Consider the following 23574-nt stretch of genomic DNA (forward strand, 5'->3'; position numbering starts at 1 on the left):
AGCCGGATTCATCAGCCGGATTCATCAGTCGGACTCGGTCACGCCAGCATTCATGGCGGTGACATTTTAGAGCTGAATTTCAGTGAAAGTGCATTTGCTGCTAAATCCATGCAGACAAACGTTTGGTGAACTTTGACACATAAACTCACGACGTCAATAATGGACGATTCTGCAAAACCCTGGACTGCATTCAATGACATTTTTCTAATGATCCCTTTCTGCAACATCTGCTCCCGGCAGCTGAAGTTGCAGGTAGTCAAAAACTTTGAACATGACGCATCCTCCCTGCTTCCCGCCCATCCATGAACTCTGAGCCGACTGTGTACACAAAGACAAGTGCAGTGAAAGGGGGTACAGTCCCATTTGGTTCCCATTTAATTCCAAACATGTAAGAAACGAATCCCACATAAGACTTTCAATCCTTAATCCAAAGGTTCACAGATGGACAACAAACACTTTCCCAATGTCTAGCAGGAAGACGCTTTGTTGGTATCAGGCAAAGGTTAACCAGCTTACTGTCATGAGTTCTCAGCGCTTCTGGAATAAGACCAAGAATACAAATGAACGTAATGTTCTCCAGAAAAGAGACACAGCATGGTTTACTGTCAGTCATCAGGCAGGAGTGGATGATACAAATACTCTGTGCAATTAATATACTTGATTAAGTCTCGTTCAGCGACCGAGACCGAGAGTTTCCAGCACCACCTGTTTTCTGGTTACGACAGGATTAATTACTAGTTTTTCCAAAAATCTACACCTCCATTATATTGTTACAGGGAAGCATTGACGGCAGACTTTCAGCAAAAAGGCCAAAATCAGTCTGACTTCCCCTTTCGGCCCTTTCCAGTGGCCTTCCAAACTATTTTATAAAATGTCAAACAAGCTCTGCAGCTCAGCTCAGTTAAATGATCTCATTTCGGCAGTAAAATGTGTGACTGTACAACCCTGAACCTGCTGACCACTTCCACTGCACGCAGATGATGGAGAGAATAAAACACAGAGAACCCAGAAATGTGAGACGAGGTCACTGCAGGAGACGGCCGAATAAAGCCGGGTGACCTGAAACAGCTGAGAGGAGTTCAGAAAATATAAATCAAAGGTGGAAATCTGATAAAAACAGAGACTAACAGCATAACAGGAAAATAATTATGGTCATTTTAATTGGTCAGTTGGTAAATGAAGCATAATTATTGCCTCCCACAACAATGTAAAGGTTTTGAAAATGAACTCTTAACTAACAATCAGCCTGAAAGTGTGTGAATGCAGACGGGGGTCTGTCTCATGGTGTGTGGAGCCTCCTTCCTCTTCCAACACAGTTAAATCTGCTCTATAGGCACTGTTGAACATTGGCAACTCCAAGTGGCAACAAGAGGTAACTGTTTAAAAACCAGCAGATGTCCTGAAACCAGTAAAACGTTCCTGTTTACTGACTCCAGCAGTCTGAGACGTTTCATAAGAAAGAAAACAGAATCAGTCAAAACAAGTTAAGGATTTCACTTGTGTGTGAGGTTAATTATTGCCTGTGTGAAGCAGCACAAAACTCCACTGGTTAGTCTGCTTGTTTAAAGGTTTGGTCTGACCCTTTGAGTGTGACACATTAGTCAGTATATACTGACCTTAGATCTGTGAAGAAGCAGTTCTTTATAAAGAACTTCTTAATTAAACCTAAAGAAAATAATGCAGTTCTCTGTCTAACGGCCTGGTAGGGTCAGGGTTGTCCTTGATCCCAGTAATGCTGAAGTCCTGCGTCCTGCGGCTGTGCCTTCGTCTGTTTGGATGGGACATTTAAATATTTCTTAACGCGTCAGTTCGTTGGAGAAATGTTCAACCAGTCACCATAACAAACACTGATCGACATCTCTGGCTGATGTCACCACAGTGCACCTCTCGGCAGAGGCGGTCCTGGCTAGATTTGCGCCCTGGGCGAACCATCCCTTGCCCCCCCCCCCCCTCCCCCTTGCTTCTTCGGACACACACAACCTGTATGACTCTCAGCAGCAAGTTGATGAGCCGCAGCGTCCACTCCACTAACTTGACATGGAAATGAGCGGTAGTCTAGAAAACTGGAGAGTTTTGTTTTGACTTTAGTTGTTTCTGTTTGTCAGATTGCGCCCTGGCCGGTCGCCCACATTGCCTGTAGCAACAACCGGCCCTGCCTCCCGGCCTGCAGGCAGGAGGAAGCGGACACAGCAGCGTGGACACACATGGTCTGTTACCAGCCATCATGACATCTGTGAGCTGCGGCTGTAAACTGCAGTGTGAGAATAAAAAGAAGACATATCCAGGGTGAAGATCTTTACTGCTCTCAGGACCTTTCAGTCATTAACTGTGAGCGTCACGGAGCTGCAGTGTTTATTATTATGGTTGTTGTTGTTGTTGTTGTTGTTGTTGTTGTTGTTGTTGTGTGAGGGTGAAGAGAGGTTGTGGTGTTGTGGTGTTTTTAACACCCTGCTCCATGAAGTGTCCTCCCGCGCGCCGCGCTGAGGGGGCAGCTCTCCGGGGGGCGTGGCCAGTGACGTCTGCACACCGAGCAGACCTTAAACCTGGCGCTGCGGGGGCTGCAGAGGGGATGAGGGGGGACGTTAATGAAGTTCTTGGAGGAATAACGCGGAGGAATACGCGCCGGGTCCATGTACGCTTCCACTTTTACGCGTCCCGGTTTGTTCCGCCTTCAGTGACCGTCGTTGGCGGCAGCAGCGGCGGCGACAGCGGAGGCGCTGAAACCCGACAAAACTCCCCCAGCAGCCGCCGATCTTTCCCTCTGATCCCCGCCTGAAGCGAGTGACAGGTCAGTGACATGAACAGTGTTTTCTTTCCTAACTTTTCCACCCGGGGGAGCAGAGGAGGGGGGGGGGGGGGGGGGGGGTCTGACAGGTGCAGCTCCCCTCTGCTCCTGAGGTGAAGTCTGCTTTGTTCCACTGACGTGAATCAGTTCAAGAGTTCACCAGTGAATTCACTTGCTGAGTGATTGTGGTGAACTGCAGCTGAGTGTGTGTGAAGTGGACCAGCGCTCAGGAATGAAGGTACTCTTATAAAATCAGTGTTCTGACTCTGAAACTTTATCCTGGAGTTTATTGCAGTGTAAGCAGAGCTAATGGGGGAGAATATCAATATGAAGATGTTGCTGTCTGCTCAGGATTTCTTGATAAAAACCACCATAAAGCAGAAACATGTGACAGAGAAGTGGTACCAGCTTTGTGGTACCACACGATCATCCTCAGCAGATGGAGCTGTGCTGGAACTGTGGATGTTAAAATCTCCATCTTTCTGAACGCTAATCTTCCTTCAAACACTAACATTTGTAGATATTACACCGAGTGTAAAACTGTCCATCCGTTCAGTGTGTCACTCACAGAGTTTGGCTTCACTTGTGTTTGTCTGACGGAGACAACAGAGACATCACACATTATTCCACAGTTGAACCCAGTGGCAGCATGTGTTAGCAACACTGAGACAATCCAGGGCTGTAGATGCTAGTTTGTGCCCCATTTCAATGTCTTTAATCTTCTGTCAGAGTTCAGCTCGCAGAGGACAGAAGGACAGAAGTCATGTGCATACAAACGTGCAAAACAATTATTAAAACTACCGTAGAATTAGTTGTAATGAATAAAAGTCTTTATCCATCTCCTTTTGGTCGTATCTAATATCTAGTTTGCGATTAAACGTCAGCCCTAAGAAGGAGGACCGTTCCATTCTGCACAGTTTGTGCACTAAATCACATCTTTCTCTGCGGCTGATGTGCATCCAAGACAGGAAAAAGTTTGTCAGTCAGTTCAGTTTTCCTCACAAAAATCCAACTTACTGTTCCCGTTAGACTCCTGCAGGGCGTCTGATGGGAGTCTGCAGAACTCTAAAAGTGACTTTAATGAAATACAAATACGGGCACTTTCTTTTCCGATGCTGTTCCTCCACTTTATTACAACATCGCTGTCCTTTTTTGTTAAAGGACGTTTGGTTTACGCTCTTAATCTTTTGACGCCACTGCTGATTATTTTATCGCACCAACGAAAACAACCCTATCTGCTCCCGTTCTTCAGGCTCAGCAGGGGAAACCAGTGAGGATGTGCGCCTGCCAGCCTCCTCTCCGCAGCCTTGAGACTGCTCACGGTGTAATAATAATCTGGCTGTTACTGTAAATACCAGATTCCTTTTCCACTCGCGAATAACTGAGCTGTGGGGGAGTCTTAAGTCTGTGTGTGTGTGTGTGTGTGTGTGTGGGTGGAGGGGAGGATGGAGGGAAGTCCTGCCATTACAGAAATAAAAAGTCGGACACATCCCCTCCTGTTCTCCGGGTTTCGCCCACGTTGAAAAGCATTCCACCGGCCGGCGCCCTAAACTCGTCTAGGTCACGCTGCTCAACGGTTCCTGATAGCTCCCCCCCCCCCCCTCCGCTCCATCCACCGGTCGTCCATCACCCGAGATACCCGAGTACACGGTGTAACTAAAACACGGCTGTAGCGAGCTGGAAAGCAGCGCTGCACGTGTGTTTCCTCTCTGCAGTCACGCTCATATTGGGTGTTTCCAGGCAGGTTAGGCAGCAGCGAGAGGGGGGCGTCACGCCTCAGTGGTGGTGCAGCCACTGTGAGGAGGATCAGGGTGTAATCACTCTAAACATGTTGGAAGTTGTTCCCTGTGTTAAGTCCGTGAAGTCGGTCTGTGTTGCAGCGGTGCTGTTTACCGTCTCAGACCTGAAGAACTCCAGAGTCCAGAGACTCAGACCTCAGAGGAGGAACCTGGTGAAGAGGAGATCTGATCTGAGCTCGAAGTTGTCCATGAAACTGTCGGTCAACATGAACTTGGACTGATGCTGACAGCTGCTTCCTGCTGTGATCTCCGGTAGTTTTGCATGTGTAACCTTGACGTCACTCAAACTATTACTGAGCTCTGACTCACAAACAGTGAAGCAACATGAAGCCGGTCTGTTTTTGGGGCGAAACCCAAAGCACGTCATGACCGCTGGAGTGACGCCATGCACATTTCTGCCGACTGCAGCGGCTGAAAATGACGAGAAGAAAACAGTCAATGTAAAGAAAACAAGTTTCCAAACATCCCTTAAGGATGCACGCTTCTTTCAATGAGAAGAACTGAAAACTGTTTTATTAAAACTTAATTGTATAGACAGGAAAGGTGGGAGAGACAGGGGGGGGTAACATGCAGCAAAGGCCCCTACAGTAAGGACTCTTTGTAGTCTTTGGGACGCTCGCTGCACTGGGCGAGCTGTTTTCACTGCGTCTCTGTGGACAACTTCCCTTCTGCTTTCGACACTCCTGCAGTCACAAAGCTCTCTGAAGGACACCCTCCCTTTGTGTGCAGTAAAAACACATTTTCACGACAGCCCGATGCTGGATTCTCGAGACCGACATTCGTATTTAAGAGTTTAAAAATCTGACGAGGATGTATTAGTATTAATATTAGTATTAATATTCATCTGGAATCGCTTCGTCCATTTTGTTCTTCCAAAATACTCCAAAGATCGTCTATTAGAAGTCGAGTCAAGAGTCAACTACCGTTCCATCGGCAGGTATATTTAACTGCAGGTAACCATGGCGACGCTGCATCTTACTTGGCTAAACTGGCCACAAACAGAATGAACTGATCACAACTTCTTCTTGTCATCATCGAAAGATGAAGAATAACACTCACGATTTATTTCATTACTGATTGATCTGCTGATCATTGATATTTTGATTCATTATTTTGTCTCTAGAAATGTGAAAAATGTTCATTGTAATTTCCCAGAGCTCAAGAATTATTCTAATTCTGCTTATTTTGTCTAACAGTCCAAAACCCAAACGTATTAACTTTACTCTGTAGTATAAAGTACGCTACTGTAAACTCTAATATAGTCACTTGTGTACAAAGTGAGTGACTTCCTGCAGCAGAGGTGTATTTTTGGGGAGTACAGTGCTGCAGTGGATGGACTGACCTGTCAGCAGCAGCAGCAGCGACAGGTGAAATCAGCCTGTCGATTCTCGCTGTCCGGCTCCTCTGTGAGCCAGAAGTAGCTCCACCCCCTCCCCACCCCCCCCACCCCGCTCCCATGTAATCTGTCCACCTCTTCAATTCAACACAATCCTTCTCCTCCAGCAGCTCCTCGATGGCTTTGTGCGGCTGAGAGAATGCAGGAATAGAGGCTGGCTAATGGTTTTGCTGGGGGTCTTTGTGTTTCGGTATGTGCTTCTGGCCGGGAGCCGTGGTCTGAGGGGAGGGGGGGCTCCACGCTCCTTTTATACACAAGAAATAAACAGGTTTTTAATATACTGGCCTCTCTGGAGAAACATCATGTCTTGTTTCGTGCTACACACTCGTGATATTTCTTGTTGCTGATGCTTTGTTAAATGTGTTGAAACGGATATTTTGTAGTGCAGCTCCAACAAAGATATTTGTGTTGGTGAAGAGAGACAGACTTTGACCTTCTATCCTCCAAAGGTGGCAGATCTGAGCTCCATTCACGGTCAGACAGAGAGTATCAGTGTGTATCAGTAGCAGAGCTTCTTCTTCGTGTGAGATCCCATTATTACGAGATAAAAAACACATTTCGTCGGTGTGAACTCAGACGGTCTGTCTGTCTTTGACTGGACTCTGCTGGGTCCAGGTTTGTTCAATAATTCACAATGGAGTGCCAGTTTATTTCAAAAGACTTGGGACTAGATGTTGAAATTCATGCACTAAAATGTGTTAAAGTGTTTTGTCCGACCAACAGACCAAAACCCAAAGATACTCAGCTCGTTTCAGAATCAGAAACACTTTGATTCAGTTGTGTTTATTCCAAAGAAGCGATAAGAGCAGAGAACGACTCTTTTAATTAGTTATGTGTCTGTCTCGCGTGTTGCTGCTCAACCACCCAGCTGTTCCTCAGTTTTATTCCAAAGAAATTCAGACGGACAAAGCTTCACTTCCTATTATGAGTCACGTTTTCTTTCATGCATCTACTATAAATAAAAACACTTTGCAGTTAGTGAGCAGGAACTGTTGAATGAATGAATACGGAGGTGGTTGCAGAGGCTGCACAGATACAGATCCCACTGCAGTACTGCAACAACAAAATCCTCTGAGGCTCAAAAGACATTTTCTCCGTGATAAAAAAAACATTTAGTCATGCAGACGAAATTGTGGGACCAATGTTACAATAACATTTGGGGCATTTTTAGTCTTTAGTTCAAAGGAAAAACAACTCAGTTAGATGATTTATCTTCAAATCAGGATTGATTAACCAATCCAGGTAACACGACTCATATATGCTTTCATTTTATGCTTTGCCTTTCAGGCCTTGAGATAGATTTACCCTGAATGATCGACCTCATGTACTGTCTGCCAAATTCATTTTGCAAATATAAAGTAAATATGGTCCTAAATATCTCTTTGAGTCCACTGATGTGTTCTTTTTCTGTTGTTTTTATGTATTCGAGACACAAATTGTTTAACTTTAGACTGTTGCTTCAGCTCCACCCTCTCCATCTGGAGGATTGTCCCCATGTTTGAATTATCTTCAAATATCTTATTAGGGACTGGAGTACTGCGCCAAATTTTGTTTGTTTTGTTTGTTGGAAATTGATAAAGTTAAGCAAGAAATTAGCAGCCCTGTAGGCCTGTTAGTGTAAAGAGCAGATCAGTGGTAACGTGAATGAATGAGTAGAATAAAAGAGTTGCATTAAGACAGTGTCCTTTGACCCCTTGTTGCTTGCCTGGTGGTTTACCATGGAAGGCTGCCATGAACACCAGACTGTCCAAAGCTCAAACCTCGGCACAGACGTTCTGACAAAACAGCCCTTTACATGGTCGATGGGTAAAAGCCTCTCTGTTGAGCCACACAGCCTGAACAAGTAAGTGAGCCGTTGCATCTTTTTGATGTCTTTTGATTGACTGCGGAGTCTTTTTTAACTTTTGGATGGCGTGTGGTTGGTAAAATGTCTTGAGACTGTGATTAATTAAGTAAATCCAGGCTGCGAATGTTTAATTCTGGCAAGTCTGAGAAGATGTTCAGGTCGGAAATGTCACCCAAAATGTAGGCAATTACATCTAATATAATTATATCTATTATTGTGCATCTTGTGTTTATTCTCTGTGACGGTGTCACACCACGTCATACAGCCAGTCTGTATGAAAGTATCCACCCCTGCTTGTTTCATAAACCTTGATCTTGATTATGTTTAGCTCTTAAAGTTCAGTTTTCAAGGACACAACAACATTTTCAGACTGAGTAACCCACAACCAGTATCACAGCAGAATAATCGAAACAGAATATTCCTGCATGATTGTGGTATGAAGGAGTTTGCCGTGTTAATAATTTGTGTGTTTTTGTGCCACAACGTTGGCAAATTGGACGATCTTCTCCGCCATTAATGACAAATCCCTTTGAACTGAAAACTTCTGTAGCCCCTTGTGGCCAGCAGTTTAGCTTCTTTAATGGTCTAACAACGTTTAATTGTGGACCCACATCACAGTTAATGGAGGATTATTGGATTGGAAGTTGGACCGAGTCCATTCACGTCATTGCCGCTGTCGACAGTAGATAAAATCAGACATGTGGTGTTTGCAGCTGGATTTACTTATTTACTTCTTCGGGCTCGTGTCCATATGGTGTGTTTCTCTGGCAGAAAAGCCACTGGGGAGCTCTGGGATGAAGTGCTTTTTGTTTCTATGACAACAATGTCTTCATGCTGTGTTAACAATGTGCAACTTGACCACTGACAGTCGGGAGATTCGGGTGTGTTATGCTAGTAGCGGCTAATGTAGCCTTGAGTGGCTAGCCTGCGGCTTTTGGGCAATTTATCAGATTTCACGCAGCTGTATATGACCTTTTTTCACATATACAGTAGTACTCCGCAAGACCTTTAAACAGACTTTGATTTGTAGAATTGGTGAAGTTTTTCTGCCCCCTAGTGGTCAGAAAGTGTGTACTGCTGCTTTAATTAGTTCAGTAGGTGTTGAGTGTGTACTGTAGGTGGTCGGTCTCAGTGGATGTCTTCCAGACTTACATCTGATTGTGAAAACGTTTCAGCTGCGTCTCACTTCAGGCGCTGAACTCTTGGCAGGACACAGCCCACAAAGCTGTCCCTGCTCCCCCTCCCCACTATGAACCATACAGCCTCGCAGAGACTAAAACTAATGGTCCATTCGGTCGCTCCTTCTCCCTCAAAATGGAAACTGGGACAAGTTCCACGATACTGCGTTTACAGTACAAGCTGTAATGTTTAACATCAACACATGATGGACAACTGACAAATAGTCTCCAAGTGAATAGCAATGTAAATGTATCTGTAATTCTGACTTGTGGGACAAAGCAAAGACGCGTGGCTTGTGTCCTTTTAGAATAAAGTAAAAGAAGGCTGTCAGGCTAAAATTTAACTTATGATGTTTTCAGTCCAGAGATGTCGCCGTCCTGAACGAGGACATATATAATGGTGCCGGTACCCCGTGTTCAGGGTGAGCAGGTGGGCCTCAGGGTGCATTGTTTTACTCGAGGCCTCTTTGACCTGACGTGTGTGAGACACATTGACTGTTGATGCGATTGACCTTGCGACTCTTTGGCATGGTGTCTTCTTGTCCGCTCTGCAGCTTTAGAATAACAATATCTGAGCTTTCAAACTGCCTTCATTACTTCTGAGTCCAGTTTTGTACGGCCCAGTGTAGACTTTCAAAATCTCACAAGGAAGTAGGCGTTATCAATAATCTGTCTCGTCACTCTGGTTAAGTATTTTTTTCTGGTTATTTGTTTGTTTTGATTTCTAACTGTTGTTTCCTGCTTGGGAAGGGGACACTTTCATGACCCAGCCCTCCTGAACGCCCCATGATCTACCAGGTGTTGTTGGCAAACTGGATTTCAGGAAGGGAGGAAGTAATAAAAACGTTTTGTTTCTTTTAAACTTCAGCTTTATCTGCTCGCTTTATAGATATACAGTTGACTCCTTGAAGTGAGACTATGAAAGAAGAGAATATATTGCTCATTACGCTTTGCTGCGACAGTCTTACTTGTTCTGGTTTTGGCTGCTTCAGATAGACATTAACCAGTCAATGAACCCACTTCATTACTCCTCTCTACTTGTGTTACTGTGTTAGCATCATCATTATCCTGTAATTGTGGCTTGTGGCTGTAGGTAAAGCCTAAATACATAGCTTTACGTGTACAGTTCACTCACTCTGTATATCCAGAGCTGCCGGCTGCTGATTCTCACACTGATTAACCAGCTGATGGCCTCGCTGGCACGGTTTGGTTACAGTATTTCACAAGCTGCATGAGGTCATACAGGCTTATCGTTTTGTGTTTTTTATATTCTGACTCTTAGTTTATACACACTGTTAATAAATACAGAGTTGCTCTCTTCACCTTTGACCCAGTAAGTGAACTTTGTGGCTCAAAAAACTGATGGAGAGAAAGTGCATGTGTTCAGTAACATTACCTAGTATTCAAAACCTTAGGTCATTGATTTAGTATCTGATATTCATCAGGATCTAACACATTCTGTGAGTTACTAAAACTGGTGGTGCCTCTTATTGTGAAGACAAACTGAAAAGATCATTTGCAAGAAAGGATGCATTCATGGTGCACAGGAATCCTTCCCTCATCGCCTCCAACAGAGAGTTCTGCTTTTAAAGTTTCACTTTTGCTGTCAGTCAAGCATGAAACTGAGCTGAGAGGCCAATATTACAAAGGTGCAACAATCACTGCAGCGTATCGCGCACGACTTTAGATGCTAAAGTTAGCATGCTAAACTGATGTTTATCAGCTATCTTCTTCACCATGTTCACCATCTTAGTGTGTTAGCATGCTAACATTTGCTAATTAGCACAAAACAGAAAGTACAGCTGAGACTGATGGGTCTTTACTCTTTGTTTGGATCTCTGTTAGCTTCCACAAAGTGGTCGCTAGCCCTCCTGGACTTGCAGGTATTTGGTGAGAGATTATTAAGTCTTAAGTTTGACCTGACTGTGTTTGACAGGCGTTCCAGGAGATGTCCAAACTTTATTACAATTTGTCCTTTTGGAAACACGAATGTCTTGTTGAATGGCAATCCATTCAATAGTATTCAATTCAGTCTGGACCAAAGTGTTGGACCGACTGACCAACACTGTCAAAACAACAACAACCCTGTTAGAGACGTCAGGTATTGGCCAGATGTCATGGGACCTGGTGAGTTCAGAGTTGTTGTTGACTTAAATGTGGATTTTAGATTTAAACTATAACACAGTGTTTCTCCCCCTCTGCCACAGGACTTGTCTACACTAGAATATGCAATAGAGGAACCAGCTGCATCATCATATTCATCATCACTGTCAACATATACAGTAGACTCCCCCCTGACATGGCCTCCTCCCCCGGGCTGGATACTGACCCGTTACCGCTGCTCCAGCTCCAGGAGGTGGACTCCAGCAAAGCCTCAGAGAGGCCGAGCTCCCCGGGACTCCTGCCCACCGTGTACAGCCCTCCTCTGGGCATGGACAGCCACACCGTCTGCATCCCCTCTCCGTACACGGACAGTAGCCACGAGTACAACCACAGCCACGGACCTCTGACCTTCTACAGCCCGTCTGTGCTGAGCTATGCCAGGCCGCCCATCGCTGACAGCCCGTCATCTCTGTGCCCCCCCCTTAGCCCATCAGCCTTCTGGCCCTCCCACAGCCACCCCAACATGCCCTCACTGACTCTGCGCTGCCCTCAGCCTCTCCTCTACAATGAACCCAGCCCGCATGCACCCTGGCTGGAGGCCAAAGCCAGCAGGTAGGTTCACTGGCACTCACCCATTGATGGAAATAATATAACAATGATAACATTTAAAAAACAGTCAAGCTGAATGCACACAATAAGAGTGAATTGCTGATAGAGTTTGAGGGGAAAATTGATAAACCTTGTGCCATAACTTTCTGTCTTTAAATGGACCTCTAGACGCTTTGTCTCATTTGGACAGGAGGACTTAGAGCTGTGCAGTCCAGTCTAAGTACGCGATGCGGCTTGGCAGCAATCTTCAGTGAATTCTGCCGTCGTGCCCTTCGTGACTGATTGTTAATATCTTTCCTGTCTTTGCCTCAGAACTGAACTTTTACCTTTTTTAATGTATGTTACTGATCAAATCCGACCTTTCAGATCAGCTGACTTTCACCAACTTGTTGTCAAGACAGCAGAGACAAACCTCAGCTGCTCACTGATACTTCTTATTATGTTGAAGAAACATCAACAAATCAAGTGAAGAACAGTGTTTCACTTATCTTATCTCAAAAACTCTGACAGCACCTACTTCTATTATGTGTTTTTGTGTCTATTAATGATAAAAATAGATAAAAGAAATACGTCCTGATACTCCTTAGAAATTCTTTTTGAAATTGTTGGCATAGTTTTTTGTCTGTTGGCTCATCATTCGTTGAGTAAACATACATTTCTTCTATACTGACAATCAGCGTTGGTACATACTGTACTGTGCACTTGTAGTATTGATATATGTGTATGTAATTAAAGACAGTTTTCATGCATCATAGAAAATGGAAGAAAACCTTTCAATCAGGAAACATGAATGCAGAAGTTTTATTTCATAAAGACCCCATCAATTAGATGGTAGGAAAGCCTGCGCAGAGAACCCAGTAAAACCAGTGGAGTTGAGAGGTGGAACCCAGTGTGACGACGGTTGTGTTCCTGCTTGAGCTCAAAGCTAAAAGCTTCATCGGGCTTTGCTTTACTCTCACCACATCAGTCGGTTTAGGATGCATCTCCTTCACGTCATTATCTGTGCCACCAGCTGATAATTATAATGGCTCTGGCCGTGAGTGCTGGAGATTTATACACACATTATGTCTCAATGATGAGCGCTGTGAAGTTTTCTGATGCAATGTTCCAGTTTCCAGCAAAAGAGCACCTGTTGGAAGACTAATGGCAGGTGAATGACAGGCTAAAATTCCAAATGTCAAGTTGTCCCTTTTCACAGAGTCTGCGTTTCCTCCCGCAGCTCCATCCTCAGCTGTAACAAGCCGCTGGGGAAGAGATCAGAGGACGGAGCGGAAGGCGTGAACTCCTCCTTGTGTTCATCAGCGTCCGGGAAAGCCGACATGCACTTCTGCGCCGTGTGCCACGACTACGCCTCGGGGTACCACTACGGCGTGTGGTCCTGCGAGGGCTGCAAGGCTTTTTTCAAGAGGAGTATCCAAGGTATCCACTCCGTCTTTGTGCTCACTCACCACCGTCTCGCCCATCGAAAGGTTTCTGCAATATGTCTTTCTTTCCCCTTTTCAGGACACAATGACTACATCTGCCCCGCCACAAATCAGTGCACTATCGACAAGAACCGGCGTAAAAGCTGCCAGGCCTGCCGCCTGCGTAAATGCTACGAAGTGGGCATGATGAAGTGCGGTAGGTGCTCACCTTTTATGATAATTGGGGTCCTGGATGTTTTGTCGTCTTACAGCAGCACAAAGGTTCGAGCGCTGAAAGAGACAAATTGCTTATCTTAGCATAAAGACCTTCAGGCAGAGCCAGGCCTCCCCCTCTGCTTCCAGTCTGCTAAGCTTAGCTAACCCTCCTGGCGATTTGAAGATCTGCAAATGACTTAGTTGCGTGTAGATTTGTCTAGCTGATTCCAGATAGTGGCAGTCTGCCCTTGAAAGCAGCAATTTTGTCTGCAGCGATTTCCAGGAAATGTTGATCCCACTATTTGTAAGAATTCGGTGCTGACCTTGAGATTTGTGTTATGTATGGGAAGGCAACGTGACACGTGTCAGTACAAACCATTTACTGAAGGTATCAGTGTTCTGAAGTCTTTTACGTCACGACACATTCAGCTCTGCTCATTACTCTGGAGTCTGGTCTAACCTTGGCTTGTTAGACTGCAGCAGCCGCGGGAACCAGGCTCTTCCACACTCAGTGAGTCTAAGTGAGAAAAGGAAAAGAGTGTTGAACATAGTGATGAGGAGCTTTGAGTGGAAGACCTGCTCAGAAGTACAGACCAGAGTCAGGAAGCTTCCAATGTATCTATTAAGACAGTGGATTTAGGATTTTATTCTTGTTTTAAAGCTGCTGGTAGCCAGTGTTGCACAGAAGGACATCACAGGTCACGTGACAGACTTTCCCTTCCTCTCGCTGTCCTCGTGCACCAGGTGTAAGGCGCGAACGCTGCAGCTTTCGAGGAGCCCGACACCGCCGTGGTGGGCTCCAGCCTCGGGATCCCACCGGCAGGGGTTTGGTCAGGATGGGGCTGGGTTCTCGGCCTCAGCGGCATCTCCACCTTGAGGCTCCTCTCGTCCCGCTCATCCCCCTCCCTCAAGCGAACCACGTGCACCACTCGACCATGAGCCCAGAGGAGTTCATCTCCCGCATCATGGAGGCGGAGCCTCCGGAGATCTACCTCATGGAGGACCTGAAGAAGCCCTTCACCGAGGCCAGCATGATGATGTCCCTCACCAACCTGGCAGACAAGGAACTGGTCCTCATGATCAGCTGGGCTAAAAAGATCCCCGGTAAGACCTAAACTGTCAAGTCCTGTCTTGAGATGAATCCTCATTGCAGAAAGAGCCGAACCTCCGAACCGGTTAATATGAATTCAGTTAAACTCAGTTATTATTTATATCGCACCAAATCAATACAGAAGTTATCTGTGGGCTCTACCGCAGGTCTCGACCGAAGTCTTTATGATGGTCAACTCCTCGAAGTGTCTCTGGCTGAACTGGATGTCGAATAGATTTTTTCCTGAAAGAGGAGAACAGTGTAATTGTGCCATTAATTTTACATTTTTTTCTGGTTCAAGGTTCAAGACGAATATGTAAACTCAAGAGTCACAGCCGTAAAATCAATCTTCACTTTTTAAATCTTATGATTTAATATACAAATGTTTATTTTCTCAATCATTTTTTTAAATTCACAAATGTTTTGTTCAACTGACTTTTTTACATTTTTTAGATTCAGTTTCTTAACGAAATACATAAAACATACAACATAAATACATACAACATATGCAAAAACCTGCTGCATAAAGTCAATTTTTGTGGATTTTTCTTCAGGTTTCAACACATATTTCCACTTTTTGTCTTTTTATCTTTTTTCTTTTCTTGTCTTTTTTCTACTGGACAACATATTTGTCCCTTCTTTGTCTCCATATTCAACCGCTATGCAATGAGAACATGGAAGAACCTGACGCAGGTTTAAAAATCAATCTGCGTCTGTTTAAAATGTTTTCCTGCTCATTCTCATCACTTTTGGAAATAGATGTGAATATTTCCTCGTGCCTCGTTATTTTGGTCTCTGTCCAGACTTGGACTCGGACACTCTGTATGTCCCTGCTGAGTAAAAGGTCAAGGTTATGGTCAGGGTAAACATCAGGGTCATGTGTTCGCTGGGGCTGATTCTGGGTCAGTGGACGCATCACCATCAACAGCGTGTGGGAGCTTCCTGAAAAACCAGGAAACGAGTCTGAGGGTCATACAGGTAAAAACAAAGCGGAGGCTACAGTAAACATCATTAGGTGTCGGACGATGAGACGGACAGAGACCAGTCGTCAAATGTCATCTTTAACCTTTTTATGTCTAAATGTAGAAGCTGCAATAAGTGAACTTCTCTTGACTGACTGATCCAGGTTTCCTTCCCCCACTTTCCCGTCCCTTTTCATACGTCCCCCCCCCCCCTCCTCTCAGCCAGTGTTCAGCCCAGCAGGTAACTTCCCAGCAGAGGTGTTAATGTGAAGGGATCACAAAGACTCCCAGCTTTTTTTTTTTTTTTGAATAAAGACCATTTTCCCAGATGTTTTTTTTCTGTACTCAGACAGAAGTGAAAATGAGTGTGCATTGTCTGCTTTATAAAAGAGCTAAGAAAGCACTGACAGCTGACAGGTGAGCGAGGCGCCGTCAAGGAAAGTACATAGCTGCTGTTCGGTGATGTCATTGTCACAGAGTTAGCTGCTGTAGTAGTGCTGTTTGAGATCTGGGCTTTTCTCTTTCTGTCAGCAGCTCGAATCAGATGGGAAGATCTATATTAATTAGATCTTTGCGTGTTCAGTATAAGATGGGACAGCATCGTGTGTCTTCCCGTTTCTCTTCTAGTCTTTGGCTCTTTTGCAACAATATGGTGGTAATCTTAATTCCTTCACACTTCTTCTTGTCCGAAGTGAAACTCAGATGGAAAAGAATCAAATGAAAAGACGAACTAGATGGACAGCACACAGTGCCTCAGAGAAATACTGGACGTGGACATTTAACTCAGTACCTTTTGGCTTCCTCTTCGCTGGTCATTTTGTGAATTCATTCTTTTACTAAACTTGCTTAGAAAGTTTTCATGACGTGAACACTTGTTGTAAATGTGTCCCGTACAGTCTGTGAAAGCTGCTTCATTCTCAGGGTGAACTTTAATGCACCGTGTAAATACACTCCAGCAGCTGATCGTGCTTCTGGATCCGGGCAGAATGTGGATTTGGGGGGGGGCGTACAGTCAGTCTTCATCTCCAGCCAGCCTATTTCCCTCTGTGTGGTATCTCCTCAGGGTTTGTAGAGCTGAGTCTGGCGGACCAGATCCACCTGCTGAAGTGCTGCTGGCTGGAGATCCTGATGTTGGGCCTGATGTGGAGGTCGGTGGATCATCCCGGAAAACTCATCTTCTCTCCAGACTTCAAACTCAACAGGTGAGCACCTTCTGTCGTCAACAGCACAGATATAACCACACAGAAATGAACGTTATCCATCCCCGGAGAGCTTCTAGTATTCAGCTGAACTGAAGACTTCTGCTGACCTCCCGTGTAGCTGTTCAAGAGGAGTCGTACCTCACTGCCTGCAACACATCTGGACATTTCAGATCATTCAGTGGTTTCCGGTCATTTGTCACGTGGTTTAGTATCTTTGCTTAATGTCTTCTGCTCCCACATGCTAAGGCGTGTTAGCTTCTCCCTGCAGATGCGTCTGAGTGTTTCAAGAAGTCCATGAAATGTTTTGCAATCTCTTTGCTTTCTAGGAAAAAAAGCTTTTATTGTGAAACATCTGCGAGTAGAGTTGAACTTCATCAACAGCAGCTTCAACTGGAGTGAGGCTCGAGGTAGAACCAGTAAACAGACGCACTCTTCTCTCTCACTGATCGATTCAGATACATAAAGAAACTCCGAGGAGCAGAATGAGTAGGTCAGTCGTGGACTCAAGTACTTGAGGTACTTCAGAGTATTTTCTGCCACGTCACAGAGAGGGAAATATGTGAGTATTCTTTGACAGCTGTAGCTACTAATAATTTTGCAGATTTAGATTTTTCTAATATATTGTAAGAAATAAAACAGGATATAAAGTAGTAGCTTCACATTGCATCAGTAGTAATAATACTGTGTAGTACTCTACACAGTATTATTACTACTTACATAAAATTATGAACGCGCTCGTTTTATCCACGATTCAGTATTTTAACATTATTTCATTGCGAGGATCTTTATTTCCTTCCACTGGAGGAGGACATCGTCGTCTGTCTGGTTCGAGGTGAATACAGGCCGCGGCCTCCGCCTGACAGTTGACGCTACGTCAGTGAAGGCGAGCTGCTCTTTCTGACTGCGAGTCTCGGGTGCAGCTGCTCTGCTTGCTGCTGCAGTGCTGGTGCTCGCAGTCTAATCTTCCCACATTGTTGCGCTCTGGTGACGAGCTGACACCACACGGGGAGTTCAATCAGACCTTGAAACAGTAAAGATATATATATATATATATATCTGTGATTCCTCTGGGCTGCCGGCTCATTTTCTTGCCAAAGATCTTTTTAATCACTCGCTGTTCCCGTCCACGCTGACCTTCAACTGTGGCCAGACAACGGTTGGCCGTTTCCTGGCGCTTCCGTTCACCCTTTGTATTCACGGTAAACACGCTGTAATTAGGCTGCCGCTTCAGCTGCGCTGTGGATTTCCTGATGAACCGGAGTGAACACGTGTTCTCTCTGCTGATCAAAGTGCAGCAGGAGGATGACAGGAAGCCACCCTCAGATTATTGCCTGTAATTGTTGTTAATGCAGTTTGCTGAAGGTGCCCCACCTTGCTAACTCGCTAACACCTGGTTAGCTCTATGGCACAGAAGATACATCACACACACACACACACACACACACACACACACACCTGTCCGTAGATACATTCATTTGTTGAATAAGAAAAATCTAGAACAATGAAAGAGTGAGATAACAGAAACGGAGTCTTTCTCCCCCGACTGGTGGGTTGAGTTTAATGTTTGACCTTTCTTCCCCCACTACCACGGAAACTATCACTATAGGCTTATGTTAGCCTTGATGTGTTTTCATAACACAGCCTTATTTGTCTCTGTGGCGTGGTCCCCTGTAGCCTGTGGTAGCCTCTCTCCTTGGACAGCTCAGGAAAACATCCTGGATGCAAATCCATCCACTCACTCAACAAGAGGCTCCAACAAAGACATTCTTTCTCTCTGATCGAGACTCTTTCTGCCCTTTGGATCTCTTTTCATTTTCTCTGTATTTTCTTTCACCATCACCATTTCACCTAATGAGCCTGGGTTTTTTTTGTTTTACTCGCTCTCAGTTTGTATTAAAAATCGTGTGTTTTAGAGAAATGTTGCCACAGTGTGAGTCACCCAGTCGGAAGCCGTTTGCCGTCTCAAAGCAAGTCGGAGGTGCAAAGTTTTGGAAGATAACGGGGCCGTCGTTCATGTTTTTGTGGCCAATCAACACTTTGAATATTGTTTTGGGAACAGATGTGAGGAATGTGAGAAAGGATGGTTCATCCACTGTCTCCAGTTCACCGCATAAATTAGCATCACAGTGGGAGTTTATTTTGCATTTTTTATGTGCTGTTATAATCCAAATTACATCATTAGAAAACACTTTGCTCTTAGTGCCGACTAATAAGCTGAGAACACGCCGGCCAACCAGGAAGCTGTTTTCTTCTTCTCTTCTGTTTTTGTTCCGCTTGTTCTTCATTCTTGTTTTCTCTCAAATTCAAATAAACTTTATTGGCTTTACAAGTTCCATTATTGCTAAAGCTAAAGTAGATATTCCCCCTTTGCCTTTCCAGTCCTCACCCCCCCTGTGTGACTGTCTCTGTGTCCCTGTAGGGAGGAGGGACAGTGTGTTGAGGGCATCATGGAGATCTTCGACATGCTGCTGGCAGCCACCTCTCGGTTTCGTGAGCTGAAGCTTCAGAGGGAGGAGTACGTCTGTCTGAAGGCCATGATCCTCCTCAACTCCAGTGAGTTTTACTGACGCAGACAAACCGCAGCCTTCAGCTTCTTTTCTCTCAGACGGATGAGTTACTTTGCAGCGAGCAACAAATCCTGTTTGATCGCGTCCAATCAGCACAGCACACACACAGAGTGTGTTTTTGATTCTTACATAACACAGATAAGTTTGTCCCTCTGCTTTGTTGTGGATACTGAAACTGTAATCTGGAACTAAGTGGGTCAATGGCACCTGTCACATATCTGATAAAACAGATCTGACCAGAGTGAAACCAGACTCATCATGATGATGTTAGTGTTTTTCTGATCTTACAACCAAAGATGTTTATCAAAATAAGACTTCCTTAAAAGTCATGAAACATAAATCTTTGTCATGTCCCCAATATATTTATCTCTGCTTTTATTTGAGTTTTTAGTTTTGGGGCCATAAACTACGATGAACTTATTTGTCTTCAGTGCAGAGGAACGCACTTTACAACTTGGTGTCGCAGGAATAACATATATATTAGCTACAGCTGATGATGATGATGTTTGTCCTTTGAACTGGTGCATTACATTTCTCTTCGCTGATTAAAAAAAGAACAAGAGATAAAAGGCTTCATTAAGAGATTTGTCAGATTTTAACGAATCTGGGAACCAGATCCAAAATACCGTCATTAAATCCTTGTACTATTTGACATAAACCAGCTTTTATTATTGAATGTATTGAGCAATTGCAACAGAATGTACATGAAACTGATCTTGCCTGTGGCATTACAGCAACTTGTTAAATATAAATGGCCGCGCAGGATTGGTACATTAATACAAATATTCCCAGGATTTTAAATGAATCAGCAAGAGGTTTGGCAGAGATGTACGCTCTCTGGGTGCTTTCACGTTTTCAAGTATTTCAAGTTCATGGAAGTCGTGCATGTCGAACGTGACAATAAAAGCTATTTTACAACAATGTTAATAACCTTTTTAAGCGCTGTGCTCCGGGGTTACACCACTCCAGTCTTTGGATTTCATTAGAAGAGGAGGCGATCCTCCCTCGAAAGTTGGACTGGCAGAACTTCCAGCTTGTTTGAAGAATGACCTGTGAAGATGGACTTTATTGGTGCACGGCTTTTGTTTTTTAACCTTTCATGTGTTCCCAGCGGTCAGAGTGTCCCAGTCCTCCCTCACCCAGAACCACCAGCAGCAGCAGCAGCAGCAGCCACTGTACAGGTTTCATCGAGGTGACCGACCTCTCTGCATGTCCTCGCAGAGTTTAATAAAGTTCCTTAAACTCTCTAACACACACACACAGGGTCCTCTGCCAGACCCTGTTCTCTCTGTTGACTCTGCTCCACTGCAGCTGGGGTGAAAAAAAGAACAAATTGTGAAAGAAGTGAAATCGAGTCTGAAAAGTCAAAGAGAAGAAGGAATTTTAAGATTTATGTATTTGGACAGATGGAACATGGTGGCTCAACTGCTCAGCCGGTCCTGGTGGAGGGTGGACAGGGTGATGTACAGCCTCTCCTCTCTACTGCCCCCTGGTGTTACATCTGGAATGTCCATCATCATGTCATTAGGGTCTTGGATGAGCCGTATAGCCAGATGTTTACAGGTGGTGGTTGCTGCTTCATTCACGAAACTCTGCTTTTAACCTGTAAATGGTTTTTAAACTGACGGCCGTTTGTCATCTCTTAGTTTTCGTCCTCTTCATGTGCACGATACAGCGCAGTGCCAAATTCACTGCGCACATTCATGGACCTTCTTTTTAATTTCAGTGACCAACGTTAGCATTTTGGTTGGTCCCATACAGACCATGAGTCTGCCTCTGATGTAAAAACAGTGAAAACTCGATGTGTGTTGCAGATCTGTGTACGAGCTCCCCTCAGACAGCCGAGGAGCTGGAGAGCAGGAACAAGCTGCTGCGTCTGCTGGACTCGGTGATCGACGCTCTGGTCTGGGCCATTTCCAAACTGGGCCTGTCGACCCAGCAGCAGACTCTGCGCCTCGGACACCTCACCATGCTGCTCTCCCACATCCGCCACGTCAGGTACAGCCAGAGACGGCAGGAAACCGTGAAACCGCAGCAGAATCCCGAGAGGAGAATGGAAAAAGCACAGATATTCAGATTCACAGAGAACAAACTCACAGAAATGAGACTTCTCAAGGAACCAATAAAAACATTATGTTTTTATCGCTTTATTTATTTCTACAACGCTTTGCAGAAAGGGCTTTACATTAAGACAAAAAAGAGAAAGCTGACACTTAAACAATAATTAAAAATTGGACAAAAACAAAGACAAAAAATAGGAGTTGAAAAGACCAATAGTAATTAATTGAAAATTAAAAATCTTGCATTTTTGGTCTTATTACCCAACAGGGTTTTGTAGCTTTTGTGAGCCCAAAAGGTTTCAGTTCTCAGTCAGGAGCATCCTGTAAAACATGCGTCCAGTTTTGGGGATTTTCATGGTTACATATGAGGTTTTCACCTGATAACTCTTATACTTTTGTTAATTGAGTAATAATATATCTAAAGCCTGATTTGTACAGTTTTATTAACAGTTGATAAATTGCCATCAAGGTTTTACAAGTAAAATTGCACGGATGTCAAATTCAGTTCAGCCCCACAAATGCTGAAAATGAAAGAAACAGGACTGTTTGTTGACATCAACAACATCAACATGCAGAACAAAGACGGAGAGGATCCTTCATGGACAATATATAACAATACTACATGATACTGAAGTATATTCTACTTCTTAAGGAAGTACTTTACATAGACCCTTTGAATAAAGGCATGTTTACATAATGTCAGAATCAGGGGGGGGTTATACATATATATATATAACACATAATGTTCAGTCTATGTCATCAGTGATGCTACACAGCAGTCAGCTGACTCACCTGGACAACAGTATTATCTGCTTCCTAACACCTCCACGTCCTCCTGATGACACGACCATAACTGCCGTGATTTGTGAGACTTCATCATCATCTGTGCATGTAACTCACCCTCTCCGCTCTCTCAGCTTCACCGTCGTCTCCTCTTCCTCTTCAGTAACAAAGGCATGGACCACCTGTCCACCATGAAGAGGAAGAACGTGGTGCTGGTGTACGACCTCCTCCTGGAGATGCTAGACGCCAACACGTCCAGCGGCAGCAGTCAGCCTTCCTCCTCGCCGAGCTCCGACGCTTACTCTGACCAGCACCTGTACCCCCAGCCTCCGTCTCACCAGCAGCCGGACTCCGACCAGACCACCGCTGTGCCTCCACACGGGCCCGCTGAAGCCCTGATCCTGGACGGACACCTGCAGACTCCGCCCCTCCAGTCCTCACTTCCATTTCAGAGTTTAGTGGTGACTCACATGGACGGCAATGAGTAAGTTACAGTGGTGGAGGAAAAGCTAAGATTCAAAATAGTAATACCACCAATTACCTTTTATCACCAGTAAAGATACTGCATTCAGAATTTGACTTGATTAAAATATAGAAGGTATTCAGCTGCCTTTCATAAAGTACCATAGTGAGGAGGAGTAGAGTTATCACACATCAGACATAGCAGAAAGGGAAGAAGTAAAGGAAGGAGGGAGGACACAATGAAGGAAATAAGGTTGTAACGCAGGGAGAAAAGAAGGAAGGAAGGAGAAATGTATGAAGGAAGGGAAGAAGATGTAGCTGTGACAGGAAATAAAAGGAGGAAAGTGTTACAGTTGTTGGAGAAAGGTAGAAATACTCTCAGTATGTCAAACTGGTACTTGAGTATATGTGCTCATGTAATAACTGTAATAACTTTCCCCGCAGGTACGTCCACCCCCAGCAGTGGTCCCTGGATACAGGAGACGCAGGTCCATCAGTGGGACCGCCAGGCTTCATCATCCCGGATCGCGTTGTCATGGAAACTGCCTTAGAGGGGTGACAGGACTGTCAGAGATGAACTGAGAATGACCTTAAAGGCTTTTCGTCCCCCAAAGACTGAGAAAAAAACAACAAACAAAAAAACAAAGCGCTGTTGTGAGGTAAAGTTTTTTTTTTTTCTTTCTTCTTCTTCTTGTTGAGATGTTTTAGTCTTTGGAAAAAAAAAAAAGTTTTTGATCGAATGTATATTTTGTGTGCGTAAATATTTCTCGTGAATGTGCACTATAGCCGGTGTTCATGGGAACATCGCTGGACCTCTGTCGAGCTCTTTTTTGATAAACAGTATTTGTATTTCTTCTTTTCCACCTCGGTGTAACATCCAGAACAAGCCATCCACAAACCATCTGCAGTGACTTACAGAAAGGTGCATGTGGCCAACACAGTTAACATTTCCATAAGTAGTGTTTGTCATATCGCTAAAAAAAGAAAGAAAAGAAAAGGGCAGTGTTTTCTATCCGCCTTTACTACTTCTGTGTACTTTGGTGTATTAATCGGAGCCTGTTCATCCAGGATTTTTCTACTTTTCTTTGTACAAACTACAAGTGTCAGTGGAGT

General features: G+C 44.5%; 1 protein-coding gene across 1 annotated transcript; it reads left to right on the plus strand.

The window, feature by feature from the left end:
• The first annotated feature begins 2722 nt into the window (after positions 1–2722).
• On the plus strand, positions 2723–23020 carry esr2b (estrogen receptor 2b). The gene is made up of 10 exons (XM_070920072.1): positions 2723–2788; positions 11212–11719; positions 12936–13135; positions 13220–13336; positions 14080–14439; positions 16451–16589; positions 19009–19142; positions 20971–21154; positions 22163–22483; positions 22906–23020. The coding sequence occupies exons 2-10, from the start codon at positions 11304–11306 to the stop codon at positions 23018–23020; spliced, it is 1986 nt and encodes a 661-aa protein (XP_070776173.1). The 5' UTR covers positions 2723–2788; positions 11212–11303.
• The last annotated feature ends 554 nt before the right edge of the window (positions 23021–23574 follow it).

The sequence above is a fragment of the Enoplosus armatus genome, chromosome 15 (assembly GCF_043641665.1).
Source record: "Enoplosus armatus isolate fEnoArm2 chromosome 15, fEnoArm2.hap1, whole genome shotgun sequence".
NCBI classification, from domain to species: Eukaryota; Metazoa; Chordata; class Actinopteri; order Centrarchiformes; family Enoplosidae; genus Enoplosus; species Enoplosus armatus.

Coding starts and splice junctions, on each gene's coding strand:
- esr2b (XM_070920072.1), top strand. CDS start 11,304: ATGGCCTCCTCCCCCGGGCTGGATACTGACCCGTTACCGCTGCTCCAG. Junction 13,136..13,219: donor TTTCAAGAGGAGTATCCAAG/GTATCCACTCCG, acceptor TCCCCTTTTCAG/GACACAATGACTACATCTGC. Junction 22,484..22,905: donor ACTCACATGGACGGCAATGA/GTAAGTTACAGT, acceptor CTTTCCCCGCAG/GTACGTCCACCCCCAGCAGT.